Source organism: Enoplosus armatus, chromosome 4, assembly GCF_043641665.1.
Source record: "Enoplosus armatus isolate fEnoArm2 chromosome 4, fEnoArm2.hap1, whole genome shotgun sequence".
NCBI lineage: Eukaryota > Metazoa > Chordata > Actinopteri > Centrarchiformes > Enoplosidae > Enoplosus > Enoplosus armatus.
Genome location: NC_092183.1, coordinates 26,632,757 through 26,649,736, shown reverse-complemented (window position 1 = coordinate 26,649,736; position 16,980 = coordinate 26,632,757). Strand labels below are relative to the sequence as shown.

General features: G+C 44.2%; 4 protein-coding genes across 4 annotated transcripts; 2 read left to right on the top strand and 2 right to left on the bottom strand.

Moving 5' to 3' along the window:
• The first annotated feature begins 2,357 nt into the window (after nt 1–2,357).
• On the top strand, nt 2,358–4,073 carry LOC139283595 (uncharacterized protein C22orf15). The gene is made up of 6 exons (XM_070903586.1): nt 2,358–2,450; nt 2,609–2,735; nt 2,988–3,074; nt 3,276–3,398; nt 3,774–3,845; nt 3,937–4,073. Exons 1-6 carry the CDS (start codon nt 2,358–2,360, stop codon nt 4,053–4,055), a joined length of 621 nt encoding a protein of 206 aa, XP_070759687.1. The 3' UTR covers nt 4,056–4,073.
• An 822-nt stretch (nt 4,074–4,895) lies between these two features.
• On the top strand, nt 4,896–7,787 carry upb1 (ureidopropionase, beta). The gene is made up of 10 exons (XM_070904923.1): nt 4,896–4,999; nt 5,586–5,757; nt 5,885–5,972; nt 6,050–6,144; nt 6,232–6,390; nt 6,493–6,662; nt 6,743–6,824; nt 7,122–7,164; nt 7,403–7,557; nt 7,704–7,787. The coding sequence occupies exons 1-10, from the start codon at nt 4,896–4,898 to the stop codon at nt 7,785–7,787; spliced, it is 1,152 nt and encodes a 383-aa protein (XP_070761024.1).
• Nucleotides 7,788–8,214: 427 nt separating this feature from the next.
• Nucleotides 8,215–11,892, bottom strand: gucd1 (guanylyl cyclase domain containing 1). The gene is made up of 6 exons (XM_070904576.1): nt 11,782–11,892; nt 11,542–11,626; nt 11,166–11,331; nt 10,971–11,062; nt 10,627–10,868; nt 8,215–9,530 (listed from the first exon to the last, which is right to left on the bottom strand). The coding sequence occupies exons 1-6, from the start codon at nt 11,786–11,788 to the stop codon at nt 9,439–9,441; spliced, it is 684 nt and encodes a 227-aa protein (XP_070760677.1). The 5' UTR covers nt 11,789–11,892; the 3' UTR covers nt 8,215–9,438.
• Nucleotides 11,893–12,398: 506 nt separating this feature from the next.
• Nucleotides 12,399–15,501, bottom strand: p2rx4b (purinergic receptor P2X, ligand-gated ion channel, 4b). Its single transcript, XM_070904481.1, has 12 exons — nt 15,359–15,501; nt 15,119–15,266; nt 14,877–14,948; nt 14,029–14,101; nt 13,856–13,952; nt 13,688–13,768; nt 13,423–13,564; nt 13,125–13,261; nt 12,946–13,039; nt 12,787–12,852; nt 12,585–12,689; nt 12,399–12,431 (listed from the first exon to the last, which is right to left on the bottom strand). Exons 1-12 carry the CDS (start codon nt 15,499–15,501, stop codon nt 12,399–12,401), a joined length of 1,191 nt encoding a protein of 396 aa, XP_070760582.1.
• Between the last annotated feature and the right edge of the window lie 1,479 nt (nt 15,502–16,980).

Here is a 16,980-nt window from a genome sequence, read left to right as displayed (position 1 = left end):
GAGTGGTTCAGTACAAATGCACTTTGTCACCAGCGTGACCCACCAAGGCCCAGCTCAGTATTGAGGGGGGGGGGGGGCAGTGTGGACCTCTCACCCTCCTCAAACATTAAGAGTTGATAAAGCATTGACTGTCGCCTTTTCAGGATGCCCCTCCTCGTTTAACTGCGGGCTGAACTAATAGAATCGGACAAAATGGTATTAAATTATTGACGCATTTTTCAGGGATGTGGATGTAAACGCACCACCATGGATCATGGGCAGGGGATTATTTCTCACGCTCATCATTTGCACCATAGCTGGATTCAGCCCATCCCGAGGACCCTGCACCGCCAGCCCGCTCAGCAAAGTTCACGCTCATTTGCGGAAAGTGACACATTCTTTTTTCTTTTTTTTTTATATGTGCGCGCCAACAGAAATGAATGGGCTCTGATTTAATGTTGCACCCAGATGCTCCCTGTGGCCCCCATGCTGTTTCTAACTGGACTAAAAATAAACAAGAGCAGCACTTGACATGTTTGCGTCGATAGTTGCTAATGTAATGCTGAAGTGTAACCTTGTATTTTTCTTTGCTCAGTGTGACGGTCTGCGCTTATTTAAGTTATATTCACGTAAGTGTCAACTTCTGAGATAGTTTGATGAATGATGGGAGATGATTTGAAGAGTGAATAATTTCATTTCAGACATAAACCCAGCTCATGGCAGAAGTTCTGTTTTTGTATTTTTCCTGATGGATCCGTCCTCAGTCCGGAACAGTTGTAGCCTTCTGTGGCAGTTTAGCACAAAGTCCTGTCTTTAAATAAATCCTTTTACATCTTCAAAGTGTACGTACTGTGTTTGCATTCAGCCGCGGCCACAATGGCCCAGTCATTATTCAGTAGCTCCAGGCTTCCCATTGGCTTTCCAGCTGGCGGGGTCATGTTTCATATCAGATCTGGGCGTCTATAGAGCTGAGTTTGCCCATTCTGGGAAATTATCTTTGGACTAACTATCTTTGGACTTCTTTATTTTCCCAGCTTTTATCACTATTCCCCTGTGCGTTCAGGTTACAGGGCGCAGGGCCCACTTCTTTGTGAAAGCTTCCCCAGAGGTCTTCAGTGCTCTTTTAAAGATTCACCCCGGAGACCTCCTGAGTCCTCGTGCTCTGCTGCTGTCCTGTGTGGCAGCGTCTTGTCTCCTCAGCTGGGTCATATCAAGGCCGTGATTCAAAATCTCAAGCTATTGCAGCTATATTGGAGCTGTAGTGAGAGAACTTCATTGCCATTGCAAACGAACCGTAAATGTGTCCACTTGTTAGAAGTCGATCCGTTTAAAAAACCGCTCTAATCGGCATCTTAAATTAAAGGAATAATTTGATAGTAGAAGTTTCGGGGAAATGCGCTTTTTGCATTCAGTATTAGCTGAGAGGGTCGATGCCACTCAGTAAATATGAAGCTCCTGCACAGGAGCTGGTTAGCTTAGCTTAGCATGAAGACTTGAAACAGAAGAAAAGGCAAGCACTTCTGAAGTTCCCTAATTAAATTTCTCCTTTGTTTAAACCAAATTGTAAAAAGGACAAGTTGTAGTTTTATGATGGTTATGTGCCGGACTTCTTGACTTTGGACCAGGCTGCCTGTTCCCACCTCTTTATGCTAAGCTCAGCTAACCGGCTAACCTTTTGACCTTTATCCTGGTTCAGTCTCACCACTCTCATCAGCTTATCAGCCCGACTCCTGAGGGATAATGTCCGGCTCTTTAGCTGCTATATGCTCCACTATGTTCACCAGCCGGCCGCTAACTGTGTGGGAGCTCAGCGGGTAGTGCACCGTGGGTTTTTAGACCTTTTCCACAGAAAACGGCTGTAAACAACACTGTGAGTGAACTAAAAGAGTGAAGTTGTGGGCCCCGGCAGCTAAACAGTGAGCTGAAACTCACTATAATGCTCCAGAAGGCCGAGGGGAGCTGCAGATTCAGGTGATAAGTCTCTGCAGCCCTTTCACGTTGTTCCCACGTTGCCGTTCGATACGCCGTTAATATCCATTATAGCTGCTTTAAGGACGTTGCTGGTTCTCATCTGAGCACTGATTAGGCTGCAGGGCCGCCACATTACTGTTGAGCAGTGTGACGTATAACTGCACATTGAGAGATAATAGTGATTACAGTACTGGGGGTCGTATTTCTTGCAAACTGAATGCAAACCTCATCTTCAGAACTCAGATTAAAACTCTTCTTCGGTGGTCTTACAGTAAGCAGAAACAGTGTTGGGTCAAGCTGTTTCATTCGTTCAATGAAGCCTCTTTTTTTTTTCCCAGTCAGCGTGGACATCACTGTCCAACAGCTATGAAGTCCAGAGTGCCAGTCTGTCTGTGTGTAGAGACTCCATGGAGACAAGCAACAGCAGTCCCTTGTCCTCTCATTTAAAAGGCTGCAGCTTTGAAAAGGAGAAAATGAGGAGGAGGATGCGAAGGAGGTGTGTGTGTGTGTGTGTGTGTGTGTGTGTGTGTGTGTGTGTGTGTTTACCGTCTCTACATTATGCAGGCCAGTTCATACAGCCTCTCCCTCAGAGTCTTTGTTACAAAGTGCAGACCACAACACAGATTTAACAGCCTCTGCTGTCGCACTTTGTGCCCAGTCCCCAAACGTGTTACTGTCTGGGATCTGTGGAAGAAACAGAAGCTTTAAAGTAGTGCGAGTGGCAGCACCAGTGGAGCTGAGCCGCCGCCAGGACCACAACATGTTTGCCACTATCCTGTTCGGAGGTTAGTAACGTTCCCGGATACATTCATTTCTCTCTGCGGAAAAAAATGTGAACCTGTTACCGCTGTCGAGTCGGATTAAACATGGTGTTTCAAGTCGGGATTACATATGTTCAATGTGGTGGTAAATGGTTGCTTTGCTTTAGAAATGAACATTTAGTGCGACAGCGACCTGGTACTGGGAGAATGAAGGAATCAAAATGCAAAGTTTCATATGCAAAGTTATATTTTATAAATGGATATTTTTCTTGACAGACAGCAGGATGGAAATGTTCAACCTCGACTGTAAGCTGATAAACTTCATCCATCATTTAAAGGAGAGGAGCGGTCTTGACTTCAAAGGTACTCCGCAGCAGAAACAACCATTATTGAAACTCAATGGGCCATTCAGATCCCTTTATTTCCCCTTTATCTCCCTGTTGGACGTGTAAGGGCAACGCAGTGCACCAGCTCCCATACTGTAGTCTGATTATTATGAATGTAAAATCTACGTATAATCAATTCATTACGTGATATATACTACAAGCAAAGTTCTTCCTGCAGAGTGTGTGGATCTGATGGACAGCAGAGGTCGCGTGATGGACCTGGAGGGGAGGCAGCAGAGTCTGGCTCTGGCCAGCAGCGTCCTGGTAGAGAGACAGTACTACGTCCTCCTGCTAGTACACCGTGAGTCCATCTCGGTCTCTAGTTGATAGTCTCTGGCCTGAATAGTTTGATTCCAAGTCTAGATATCAAGTATTTGGAAAAAGGGCAATAATGAGCTACAGCACTAGCAAATGATGGTGCTTTCTGACAGTTTCTGACAAAATGATTATCATCTCACTATCCTCATTATAGTTTTGGAATGCAAATGTTAAAGTAATATATAAAGTATATCATATGTTGGAGGACATAGAAGTTTAAACTCTGTATTTGCAGCTCATGTAGGTTTTTATATCAAAAATGATATTTCATTTTGTTTTGTATGTAAATGTCTGACAAGCACTTATCTTGTCCAGCAGTTTTCACCCATTAAAGTGCCCTGACTTTACTTCCCTTCAGGAGACGATGCTGGAGGTCGGAAATACGTGTCTCTCCTGAACAACCTCAGCCAGAGTCGCCCTGAGTTATCAGGTAAGCGAAACCACCATGGCTGGAAGTGAACTGAGGCCTCCTGTTGGTCAAACCCGTGTTTACATTTTCAATTCACCGTCCTCTGTTGTAGAGCTGCTGAGGAAACTGTCGAACCCCGTCAAGGAGCGAGACGGAAAGATCAGAGGAGGACGGACACAGCGGAGGAGCAAAAACACCTCTGCAGAGGACAAGAGCCTCCAGATGAAATAGTTTCTGTAGGAGTCATTTATGTAGAAAACGACACAAAAACACATGAATGGTCCAAACAATCTGTGAAATGCATCGGATACAGGACAGTAAAGTGTACCACCAACCTGACCTGTAGGTAACTGTGCATTAGGAGATGTTTGAGATCGTCGTCAATAAGATTAATGTGTGAATGATGTGAATAAAAGACACAGTGTCATGTGTACTATATATGCTCTAAATACATATATATATATATATATATATATATCCTGTCTCTGTAATTCTAAGGAGCAGCATGTAAAATGAATACTGTCCTGTAAGTCTTTGCGGATTAAAAGGACCATACCGTATTATTTGTCCTACCCTTCAGGAAGAACCTGGTTTTTATTCATTTCACGATTCTAAAAATCCCACCTGAATCGTGCTTGTGATGGTAACCCATCATCTGAGCACCGGAGGGAAAAGCGTGGGAGAAATAACATGATCAAGTTGATGGCGGCTGAGTTCAGCTTTCAGGGTGCTGCTGTCGAGCGTGCTGGCTCTCTGCCTCCATTTGATTACTTACACCTGTGCTCTTCTGTCAAAATGTCCTCTGTGACAACGACCCATTCATCACGATCACAGGCTCGGTGGTTTTATACAATCTCCACCTGCAGCAAAGCTTTCCTGATAGAAGTAAATGCAGCACACGCAGTATTGAATCATGCCCTGACGTTATACACACATGCGCATGGGCAGGTGAGGGGGGTTGGGGCACACACGGTTAATGAGTGACACAGCCGCTGGATGGACTCTGTAGACCCTGCAGACTCTGTAGACCAGCAGACTCTGAGCTGTTGCTGCTGAAGAACAACCGCAGAAATGTCCGCATGTGAGTTGGAGTCGCTGGAGAAGACTCTGGAGGCCCACCTGCCGGAGGCCGAGCTCTCAGAGGTGAAGCGCATTTTGTTCGGAAAGGACACCAAGTGAGTCATCGCGAGAGTTCCTCTTTAACTGTAGTGAACCGGGCCTCTGGATCATGTTATGTTTTCTTTTTCTTTTCTTTTAACGGTGCTTTTTCTCTTCAGTTTGTTGCTGGTCAGTGATTTCTTTTTCTGCTGAGTGGACTTTGGTCTGTTTTTGTTGGTGCTGCAGTGCACGACACGCAACCTTTAACCTGTCCACAGTCCAAACCGCAAAGATGTTCTGTTTGCTAACTAATATGACAAAGAAAAGCAGAAAATCTTCACATTTGAGAAGCTGCAACCAGCACGTTTTCCATTTTTTGCAACGCTTATCATCGGGGCCATGTGGTTTATTTAAGACGCACCTTGTATTGGTCAGGCTGAGTCCCCGTGTCAATCCTGGTCACAGACTGTAGTGTTCAGGTCTCTGCTCTGTGGCAGACACTGATTTGACTGAGCAGAATACACAGAAACCAGCTCACTGTTGACGTAAAGGCCTGAGATGTAAAATATTTGAACACTGTGCTCAGTTATGCGAGGAATCAATGTCAGATCTTCTTCCCGTCGTGGGCGTGAGCGACCGTGGTAACAGACTGGTGTGTTGCAGGAAGTTGGACCTCCCGCCATGTGCCGTGGACGCCGCCTCTGAGCGTGGCTTCGAGCTGAAGGGTTACAGGGTCGAGGCTGCGCAGGAACAACTGAGGCCGCCCCGAAGGATCCGCGTGGGGCTCGTTCAGCACCGCATTGTTCTGCCCACTGATGCCCCCATCCTGGACCAGGTCCGGACTCGTGTTATTTTGCCAAACAACACGTGCAAAACAGGCCTGTAGTGGCGTCAGTGGGATAGAGACAGACATTGGATAGAATTCATCTGTTCTTTAAAAACCATGGTTGTCCCCTCCACAGATCAATGCCATGCACAGTCGCGTTGGTGAGATGGTTGAAGTAGCGGCCATGTGCGGAGTGAACATCGTCTGCTTTCAGGAGACCTGGAGTGAGTGCCTTCATGAGTCCGTACCACGTGACGTGTCAGCCAGCAAAAGAGACTAACCTGCCTCTTGCTGTCCACAGCCATGCCCTTTGCTTTCTGCACCCGTGAGAAAGAGCCGTGGACGGAGTTTGCAGAGTCTGCCGAGGAGGGGAGCACCACGCGCTTCTGCCAAGAGGTGAGATCGCAGAGGTCCGACGCAGTGCAGTGATGCGCTTTTACTACAGAGCCCACGTCCAATGACACTGCAAAATTCTGTCATCAGCTGGCCAAGAAGCACAACATGGTCGTCATCTCTCCAATTCTGGAGCGGGAAGAGGTGCGAAGCACCCTGTGGAACACAGCAGTGGTGATCTCCAACTCTGGGAACGTGCTGGGAAAGAGCAGGAAGAACCACATCCCCAGGATCGGAGACTTTAATGAGGTTATTGTGTGGTTTCTGTTGGACTACATGATCCACTGCACCTGTATGAAATCAGGCTATGCTCACTGTGTTTTTTTTTTCTTTCTTTTCCTTTACACTCAGTCTACATATTATATGGAGGGCGACACTGGCCACACAGTGTTCCAGACACAGTTTGGGAAGGTAGCTGTGAACATCTGCTACGGGCGCCATCACCCTCTCAACTGGTTCATGTACAGTATGAATGGAGCCGAGATCATCTTCAACCCCTCAGCTACTGTTGGAGCTCTCAGGTAAGGGCCACAATGGAGTAAGTATTATTTCAGCTGTGCTCCCATTAACCCCCACCTCTCTTGTTATTTCTTCTCCGCAGTGAGCCCATGTGGCCTATAGAGGCCAGGAACGCAGCAATAGCTAACCACTGTTTCACTTGTGCGATCAACCGCGTTGGGACGGTAAGTCAGTCTCCAGAACTGCAGTCATACACGTAGGTCTGATAAATGACAGCAGTCCTACACATGGCTTTTTATTTGGTTATAAACTGTTTGGTTTTTTAAACCTGGTTTGGTTAGAAAAATGGCCAACCAGTAGTCTTTGTACGTTTACACTATACATTTAATAAAAGCTATCTTTTGGTAAAATTCTACAAAAATGCAGACTATATCCACACCCAGCTCCTGACCTGAGCTCAGCGTGGTAGCCCGGGGGCCCTGCTTGTGTGACTTTTATGTGAATTGTTGTATTTCACACAGGAACATTTCAAAAGTGAATTCACATCTGGTGATGGGAAAAAAGGTAAGAGTTTAACTATGTCTCAAGTACACCAGACCAAACCAGAAAAACACTAGATAACAGAATAACTCAAATAAATCCATCAAGAAATGTGTAGTTTTGAGATGTTGCAGCATTTATTTTATCTATCAGTCCATTAGTCCATTTCTTTCCCCTCGTCAGCCATGTTTGGTAAGTAGCTGTTACTGGTGTGGTGAATGATTTCAGTACCAGTTACAGACAGCTCTCTGGACTTTTGCAGCTCACCATGACTTTGGACACTTCTATGGATCCAGTTATGTGGCTGCTCCTGACGGCAGCCGCACCCCGGGCCTCTCTAGGACCTGTGACGGGCTTCTGGTGGTAGAAATGGATCTCAACCTGAACAGACAAATCAGCGACAAATGGAGTTTTAAGGTAAATGTAAGTGGGCAGTTTGCATAAGCAGCCTCCCTGTATGCCTCCCACTTTGATCTCTGTTTTTGTTCTTGCAGTGATTGGATTGGTTGTGCGCTGGACATACAACCTGTTCTCCTGCCTCTTCACTGTGCCTTTCATTGCAGATGACTGGGCGGTATGCCGAGTACGCCGAGGAACTTACCAAGGCTGCCAGACACGACTTCAAGCCCAACATAGTGAAGGAGTAGATGATGTCCCACTGTGGTCCATAAAAGCATGAAACACACAGAGTCCAGTTTGTCTCTTTTTATTCTATATATAATCTACTGTATGGGAGATTATATTAGGAGGTAATATTTCATCATTAGAATATGCTGTCGGACAGATGCAGTAGGTTCCTCAGCTTCTAAAATGTACTTATGTTTGAGATAAATTCATTCAGGACGTATGACTCCGTCCTCCAAAGAACCAAGTTAGCTCGCTGGGAGTTCACATGATCGTACTGGCTGGCGAATGTCATGGTAGCCGACATTAATAACTCATGTATGCAAAACAGGGCCCAGATCTGATGTTATTCTCTCAATCTCTGGCAAAATGTTAGTATATAATGAGGTTGAAGGTGGAAGTGCCTCATTAAATGCTCATGTGCCCGAAAGAAATGACAAGGACGGAGCATATGTTCAGATCCTTTAATCACAACATGTAATAAATGCAGCTCTATATTTAATAAAAAATAAAGTTTGCGGTTTAAAACGTGCCGTTTGTTCTTACCAAAGAGCACAACCAGGGAGAAGTCCCTTTTCATAGATTCAAAAAAAGCAATTCCATGGTAAGATGTTTCATTTAAATAACATATAGTTAGGTCTGGTTTGAAAAGTGTAGTGCAAAAACATATACAGAATACCAAAATGAACAAATAGCGACAATGAGGAAATCCCCAAGTCATCACTGCTTTCCACAGAGAACGTGAATCAATAATGAAACCTTTGTTGATCAAAACGACCAAACAATGCATCTGTCCGGCACGATCCCACGACGCCAAAACACCAAGATGTTGAGCCGTTTTCCCTCCAGTGAAGTGAATGCAACTGGTGAGTTCATGTGTCAGCAGGTCAGTCCACGCTCCATGTTCTTCTGCAGGCAGGCTGAGTTCCATAGACTGACTATGGGGTATTGCATTGAACTAGTTTTGTCTTTTGATGCGCATGTCACACTTTAGGGCATTAATTACCTGAGACTCTCAAAACACCACTACTTCCTGTATTCCCTATTGATAGAATCATCAGAATAAAAAGTGACCAAGAGGTGAGTTAGGATTCTTTTTTTTCTTTTAAAAGGCAAAAGGAGGTGAGGCTTCAGACTTCAACACCGAACTGAACAAATAAATTGGATATACTAAATGTTGTCATCATCAGCCCTGAATTATGTGCGCGCTATTTCCTGGCACGTCCTATTCTATGTCATGATTCCCACGTTTCATCCACTGTAGTTTCACAAGCCTGAAACACTCTCAGTTTGAGATTTCAACAGCTCCAATACATGATCAACCACAGTCATTAAAATTCAACAGACACAATAAAATTCATTTGAATGCATCTGCTCATCTCGAAAAAAAGGGAAATAAAAAAACAATTCAGCCGAGATTGTTGAACCACCCAGCTGTTAATCCTTCATGGGTCGAGCAGCACTGACTGTATAAGAGTGGCGATGCTGCAGCTAAGTGCTTTTCATGTGAGCAGGTGGGCTTATTAGCACCGGAGAAGAAGGCCCAGGGGATCTGCGGCAACAGACAACAGGAGGGGCGGCCACGAGTCGGGATCTGTTGACCTGCAGCATCATGCCACTACAATGATGAGCTGCGGGTGAAAGAGTGAAATCCAAATCCATCATCATGGTCCATCAACTCTGCTTAAAGATGAACAGGATATCCTCATCTGTCCCGTAGCTCCGCCGGGCCTCCTCAAAGTTACTGACGCTGGTGCAGCACACCCCTGATCAACACACATACACACACAAAACAACTATTAGATGAATGCCATGACATTTTGTAAAAACATTCATGGTTCCCAGATGATTGCTACTAATGATGGTGATCCCTCGACTTGTCCTCTAGCGCCCCCTTGAGGCGTTTTGAGTGAGACGTCTCAACAACTGCTGGATGGATTGCTGGGAAATGTGGTACAGACATCCATGGTTTTGCATCATCAATCAAACTTTAGACTTTGATTTAGATCCTAATTATCTCAATAGTTGGCTATTCCACAAGTATTCCAAAACTAGTAGCTTACAATCATCAACTTAAAAGTCTACACTGCTGACAAAACCATGAATTTGGACACTTTACTTTACTTTATTCTGGTCACTGCACTGTTGTTATTTATCTTATCTTATTTTTATTTTATTCTTATTGTTATTTTAGCTTTTATATTCTACTTATTTGTTATCAAAACAATAGCACCTTCAGACCACAGCAAATTCCTTGTAATGTATGTTACTTGGCAATAAACAGTTTCTGATTCTGATTCTGATTCTGATTCTGAATTTGAAGCTTCGGAACAAAACATGCTTCCGTCTCAGGCCGCAGCTCATTTTCATTGTCATTAATCTGTCGATTGTTTTTTTTTGATTCATCGATTCATTGTTTGTTTGTTTTTGTCAGACCAATAGTCCAAAATGTAATGTTACGTAGTTGCTATGTAAGTTACAAACATATAAGAGAGAGAAAAGCAGCCGATCCTTACATTTGAGAATCTAGAAACTGCAAGTGTTTGACATTTTTGCTCGATGAATGACTTAGACAATTAAGTGAATACCAAAAGAGTATTTTTCTGTGGATTAACTTCTTGATGAATCCACTAATTGTTTATGCGCCACTTAAACTAAAACCCCATTACATGTTGAAAAGGGCAGTCCTCATGTACCTTCTGACACTCTCTCTAGGCATTACCGTGACATTAAATCTATTTCAGACTGGGTTTTTTTTCGGTTTTTGTCCAGTTTTCTCCTAACCCATTGGCTGTTTTTTTCCCCATTCACATACAGTTATGCCACACTCTGCTGGTGATTTGGACATATGACATTACTCACTGTCAGAATACGCGGGGTTGTTGTAGAAAATACAACCAGTGGTCCTGTTGAAGCCACACACCACCACAAAGTGACCCTGGTACTCTGGCTTCCTGCAGAAACACTTCTGACCCACAGGCAGGAAGCAGCAGTATTTGACAGGCGAGGAGCAGAGTTCACACGTCAAGACGACAGCGTTGACCAGCACTATGGCAACGTGGCCCTGCTCCAGATGAGACTGGATTTCCTGAATCGTCACAGAACTATGGAAAGACAACCACCGACACACATTTCAGGTGTTTACTTTGTCTAAAGGCAAAAGCAGGGGGCTCATCCAAGTGAATAAGAATGCACAGAAGACTCACCATTTCCTCACGACCACACCTTTACTGTCTGCTTTGAGGAAGAGCTCGTTCACTCTGTCTTCTTCCGTATCAAAGTGTTTCTTATAGAAGGACTGCAAACGATACCAAAAGACAACACAGATGCGATCACACACACAGGACTAGACTAATCAAAATGTGGTTATGACAGTATAGACAGGTTACTCAGCAAAGTACCTGATTCCTAAAGCCCTTATCAACGCCCAGAGTCTGCGTGCAGAAGCAGTGTTTGATTCCTAGATGACACATGAGGTAGGCCAGGTCAATAGTCCACACACTCTCTGTCAGTTTTAGCTCCCAGCATGCCCTCTGAAACTCCTCGTCACTGACTGGATGAAGGTACCTGCAAGATTGGACAGTTAGAGACCCCCAGTGGGTTAACTGTCGTGTGCACCCATGTTACACTACATGTCAGGCGGTGCCAGGTAGTACAACTTCAATATGACTGCATGGTGATGCCTGCAGTTGTGAAGAACACCTTTGGCTGAGTCCGTCATGCAAAAAGGACTCACAGAGATGATTGCGGAAGTTAGCAGCTTTACTGTGCACTTACTTCAGGACCATCCTGGAGCAGGCTAACCCACAGTCCCAGTGGTACAGCTGCCGAATGACAGGTACATTCAGCAAGACGGCATCATCTGAGGAAACCAGTGGTGTTATTATCAACGTTAAGTTACACTTTAAAAGCTGCACACTGACGTTGCTACACAAACACCCCCCCCACAACAATGTTAGCTAGCTTAGCTCAAGTCGTATGTGTGTGAAGCTCTTGACATCAGGTCGTGTCACTCACCTGTCATTCTGTTGTATTCTTTCTTAGACAAGCGGCCAACTAGCTAACTCAAGACAAGCCGGTGAGTCCCGTTCGAGCCGCGGTTGGGTTTCCTCATCGATGCTAACTAGAAGAAACCGGCTGCCCAACTGCAAGTTTAGCTAGCTGTCAGGCTAACAGCATTAACTAATCTGTTGATTTATACAGCGAGGCTAGCTCCTCCTCCGCACACCGCTACTAGACATACATTATTAGTTAACTAAACATATAATGGATAGAAGTTAGAACAGTATCTGTTTCGGCAGGCTTTTGTGACGGTGCCTCTATCTAACAGGCTCTTCTGCTTCACTTCTCTGTTGCTTGCTAGCATACTGACAAGCTTCTTCTTGTGTTGTGTTGCTATGTCGCCAGGCTACACTGCACCGCCCCCGTGCGGTGCGGAGGAGTCATCGTTAATCTGCGGATGAGGCTACAGCAACATTTCTTACACTCCTCCTTTGCATTTTCACATTTAACCGGCCTTATAGAAGAATTCAAACGGCGTTGAAAATCTCTCTGTTTTCATGTCATTTATTTTTAAAGAGCAGGTTCAGATCCATCTGCAAAAAAAAAAAGGTTCCCATGTTGATGTGGCCATGCTACTGGGTTCCGTAGGAGGTGGCCATTGACAGCTGTGTTATTAAAAAAAAAGAAACAGATCAACTGTGGAGTAATGATAAAGAAATACATATATAAGAGATATAACTAGGAAATATTTTATTCGATACTAATTGCTGGCAGCAGTGAGGTATGTAAAATGTGAAACCGATAGATCAGTCACTTACTGATTCAGTGTCAGCAGCCTCATTCAGATATGTGACTTTATGTTTGCTGTAAACATCTCTTTTTCTCATGCACGTCAACATAACCCAGTCGGAAACCATTGGAACCTGCGGGAAAACACTCAAATTCTGTGTATCACTGATGATAAAAAAATGTTTAAAAATGCATCGTGTTTCAAGTGGGGGGCTGAGCACGTCTTCTCACCAAACTGAGGAATGATAATGCTGCACCCAAGTTCACTATGGTTGGTACAATTCCAAATTTCCCTGCCTGCAAGATAAAAGAGCCCCACATATTGTCAATGCAAAGAGAAGGCTGTTGCTGTTGAAGTCATTACAATTTCAAGATTTCTCAAGGCCTCACAGTTCCAAATACAAGGACGTCGAACCGGATCCCGTATGCTTTGATTAAGGTTCTAGTTTCCTCTCCATCTGGGGTCTTGTAGTATTTTGCAAACCTAAAAGCAAGGGTGTTTTTAAAGCACGTTTTTTCCGCTTAATCCATGTATTTAATTTATAAGCGTTTGTTAGAAATGGTTTCACCTGAAGTTGTATCCAGGGGCCACATTATTGGCACGATCTTTGCTGTCCAGCCTGCGGAAGCTGTACTTGGGGTGACACTTCCCTGCCCACCAGTCCAGGTCACAGCTCCAGTCAATGATAATACCGAGGATACCGCCCTTTATAAACATAAAATAAAACTTTGTATCCCTGGAGACAAATTTGGCACTCTCATCACTTGTGAAAGACCCGACGACAGAAATTCAAGGGAGATTAGAGTGTGTGTGTGTGTGTGTGTGTGTGTGGGGGGGGGGGGGGGGGGTAAATCATACAGCAATACCTTCACGGCCATGTCTTGAAATTCCTCTCCAGCCTCTGAGACGATGTGTTTGAAGCGGAATATAGGGCAGTGAGGGTCTGTTGTACGATTGAACTCACACCTCTTCAGGTATGAGGAGTTAACATGCGGCAGTATGTTTCTTCTGAGGGAGCAAAGAAGACATTCGACATGATGGCACGCAATAAAACAGCACATTTGCATACACTGCGCTGACGAGAACCTCTACCTCTCTGCACACCTTTCTGTTGCATCCAGAAACACTGACCTGTGAAAGTTGAACTTCGGATATGTTATGCTGTTTTTGATCAGCACAGTGAAGTTCTCCGCGGCAGCCAGCAGTGCATGTCTGTGGGACCGTGAAACAACCTGTCAAGCCACATCTATATCGTACTCGAATTACTTACAAATACAATAACACTGCACGTGTTCTCACTCAGGCAGCTTAGTGTCTATTTCAAGAGGGCACCATGAGCGCACTTCACAGGTCCGGACAGTCGTGGAATAGTTCTCACACAGCCCCGTCTGTATACCTGAGTGTAAAATGAATGTCAGGTGGTGTTTGCTGTATTAACACACATCAGTCTCACGTCACCCAGAGAGGCCTACCATTGCCTCGAGGATCACTGTGTCCCTCGATACAGTCACAGTCATCCACGCAAGTAGTTGATGGGTTTGGAAGCTGGAAGAGAAATCGCCTGTGTTAATTTGTCAACTGATGTGTGAAGGTGAGGTTATTGGCCTGAAGATGTTGGTGTTCATTTGTAATATTCTACGATTCCCATGACCGGTGTGCAGCCCTGACGCTCAACCAAAGGGAACTTTAGCAGGATTGAAGTTTGCCAGTATGAGAGGCTTTTAGACCCGGGGTCCCAAGTGGTCCTCTGCTTTATACTGAACAGTCCGCGTGATGAGACATGATCAGAGACTTTGGTCATACCAGCACATGGGGGGGAAAAAAACAGGTCCAATAGGGTGCCAACATACTGGCGCTGGAATAACAATTAATTGATTTGCAAATGACAAAGTTAATCGAAAAACAAAGTTGACGTGGTGCCAGAGGAAAGGTCAGGGGGTCACTATGGGGCTTTACCGCAATCCATCAAATAGTAGCTGAGATATCTCAGTTTGGACCAAAGTGGTGGACCGACTGATATTGGATTAGCATTAGCATGGCTAGCCAAACATGTGCTGGCTTCAGCTTTGTCTGGCTTCTGTGCTGTTGGTTGGGCAGAACAAGCCAGTTTCTGACTATATTAAGACTAAATTGTTGATCGATTCATAATTGTCAGATGAATCAGTGATGAAAATAATAATTACTTGCAACTCTGAAAGACCCGGTTAGAAATCATCCCAGCCTCTAATGCCATGTTGTGAATCAACAAACCATGTTCACACTAAAACCGTCTGAGCAGGAACATCACAGGACGTCATATCAGGCAGCATCGGTGACTCACCTCAGGACAACGGGACTGAGTTTGTCGAGGGGTAACAACCATATTCGTTACCACAAAGAATGAATCGTCACCCTGTTTAAGACAGAGGAGAAGCTTAGATGTCACAAAGTCTCACTCACAGTCATGCAGTAGAACAAACTGTGTAGATCAGTTTAGCACAATTACCATGTCATATACCATGGGCGATGAGGTCAAGTTCAAGTGTGTTTTTGTAATAAAGATGAATTGTATGTTATCAATACCTCAGGTGGGATGACATAATCAGCCACATCCCAAAATTGGGCGTCCATGTCAGATGTGTTGGTGAAAGCAAAACCTTTGACTTTGGTGGTGACGGTGCTGATGACCGAGTCCGTCTCCTGGTAGGCCTTCTGCACCACACACACATACCTGCAGGTTTCAAACCAGAACAGATCACCAGGCAGCTCATCAACAACAGTACATCTGCATTTTACCAAATCCCAAGCCATTTTGTCACTTACCCCACCACATACAGCGCCACCAGGAGCTGGATGAACCTGAAGACAAGTCCTACCCGTATGTTTGGAATAACCAGAGTTTTTGTTGTTTCATAATCAAACGCATAATGCAGACAGCTCTGGCAGCAGCCTGCAGTCGTGCTCATCGCTGCACCACACACCGGTGATGGACCGCGCAGCAATGAGGAGTGGACGCAGCTCACCCTCATTCAAATCATTGTATTCAAATCACATTCACTGCATGGACACGTCTTCTGACCACGTTTTACATTTAGTGGAAGTATAGTAGGTTTAAACAAATCTTATACAGTATAGGCAGGACATTATTACTATTATTATCATACTTCAGCAAATATCATCTGTAAATATTTATGTGATTCCTTGACCTTTCGCCAGTGTGGGACCATAGTAATAACTGTTATGTAAATGTATACGTATATATATATATATAGTATATATACGTGTATACTGTATTTTGGTATTGTACTGTAGTCATTAATTAAATGTGGTCTGAGACTACAAATGAACACATGCCATTTTGCTAATTTCAGCACATTTGTAGAGATATTCATTGAGGTTTATTGTCAAATAAACCTGCAAGATGAACTTAACTATTACAATAAATACTGAACTTCACTTTACATGTCGTATATTTGAAGGTTTTTGATTGGTACGTGGTGTGTAATAGTCATAAGCTGAAGGATACTGAGGAATCCTAAAGACTAGATCTGACTGCAGTATTATACTACTGTACATGTGGAGTACATGTGAATACTTTAGCTGCTATGTTATCAGGACATACATGACTCTATATATTTATATGGATCTAAACCTGCCAAACACACTGCACCAACCACAGATTGTTGATGCCGTATACTCAACTAACTTCTGTTCATTCAGTGTTCACCACAGCACTGCATGTCATGTTGTGGTCCTGTCCATTCATTAGTTAAGGGAGTCTGTTGAGTATGACCAGGGCTCCAATTCCTGTCTCCAAAGTAACAACAGTCTCCAAACAGGCACTGACACAGGAGGGTGAAGCGGCCCCTTTAACGTCCTCTCTCGTAATCTACTCACTGGTCTGAAGATACTCCGACCATACTGCAGCAGCACAATGAAACTTTGTTACAACAACTCACCACACGTTTACATGCCACTCGCACTGCAAACTCTAACTGATTAAAAAGCTTGTAAAACTGAGCCTGCACACTGAGGAAGGCACTAGCTGAAACACTTCTGCATGACGAGAACTCTATATTTGAAAACTATGAATCAACATTAATTTTCCACACAATTTAACAGCAGGTATGCAGTATTTGCATTTTGATGTGCATGACTGGTGTGAGAGACGTGTGTAACAGTAAGAACACTTGACAGCAACATAGATTAAGAGTCCGTTTTTAATTTCCTAACACACACTGACTTCCATGAACACAGGACAGATACAATGTCACTTTGGTCCAATAGTACCTCAGATATAAAGTCTGTATAAAAGAACCACTTCAGTTCACATAGACACTTTGGCATCCCATCTCTCACTGCTGTAGCTTGCCTTCAATAAAATATTTTTCAAACCTCCCTCTTTCAAGTTCCTTTTAGTCATGAAGTCCATGTTGTCATATTCA

Bases quoted from the DNA above. Each gene is read 5' to 3' on its own strand.
- LOC139283595 (XM_070903586.1), top strand. From the start codon at position 2,358: ATGGAGACAAGCAACAGCAGTCCCTTGTCCTCTCATTTAAAAGGCTGC. The intron at 2,736-2,987 runs GTTAGTAACGTT...TTTTCTTGACAG, and splicing joins TGCCACTATCCTGTTCGGAG to ACAGCAGGATGGAAATGTTC. The intron at 3,075-3,275 runs GTACTCCGCAGC...TTCTTCCTGCAG, and splicing joins GAGCGGTCTTGACTTCAAAG to AGTGTGTGGATCTGATGGAC.
- upb1 (XM_070904923.1), top strand. From the start codon at position 4,896: ATGTCCGCATGTGAGTTGGAGTCGCTGGAGAAGACTCTGGAGGCCCAC. The intron at 7,165-7,402 runs GTAAGAGTTTAA...GGACTTTTGCAG, and splicing joins ATCTGGTGATGGGAAAAAAG to CTCACCATGACTTTGGACAC. The intron at 7,558-7,703 runs GTAAATGTAAGT...CTTTCATTGCAG, and splicing joins GCGACAAATGGAGTTTTAAG to ATGACTGGGCGGTATGCCGA.
- gucd1 (XM_070904576.1), bottom strand. The intron at 11,332-11,541 runs GTAAGTGCACAG...CCAATCTTGCAG, and splicing joins TGCTCCAGGATGGTCCTGAA to GTACCTTCATCCAGTCAGTG. The intron at 11,063-11,165 runs GTACTTTGCTGA...TATCGTTTGCAG, and splicing joins ATAAGGGCTTTAGGAATCAG to TCCTTCTATAAGAAACACTT.
- p2rx4b (XM_070904481.1), bottom strand. From the start codon at position 15,501: ATGAGCACGACTGCAGGCTGCTGCCAGAGCTGTCTGCATTATGCGTTT. The intron at 13,953-14,028 runs GTAGGCCTCTCT...TTTTACACTCAG, and splicing joins CAGTGATCCTCGAGGCAATG to GTATACAGACGGGGCTGTGT. The intron at 12,690-12,786 runs GTGAGAAGACGT...GTTTTCCCGCAG, and splicing joins CATTATCATTCCTCAGTTTG to GTTCCAATGGTTTCCGACTG.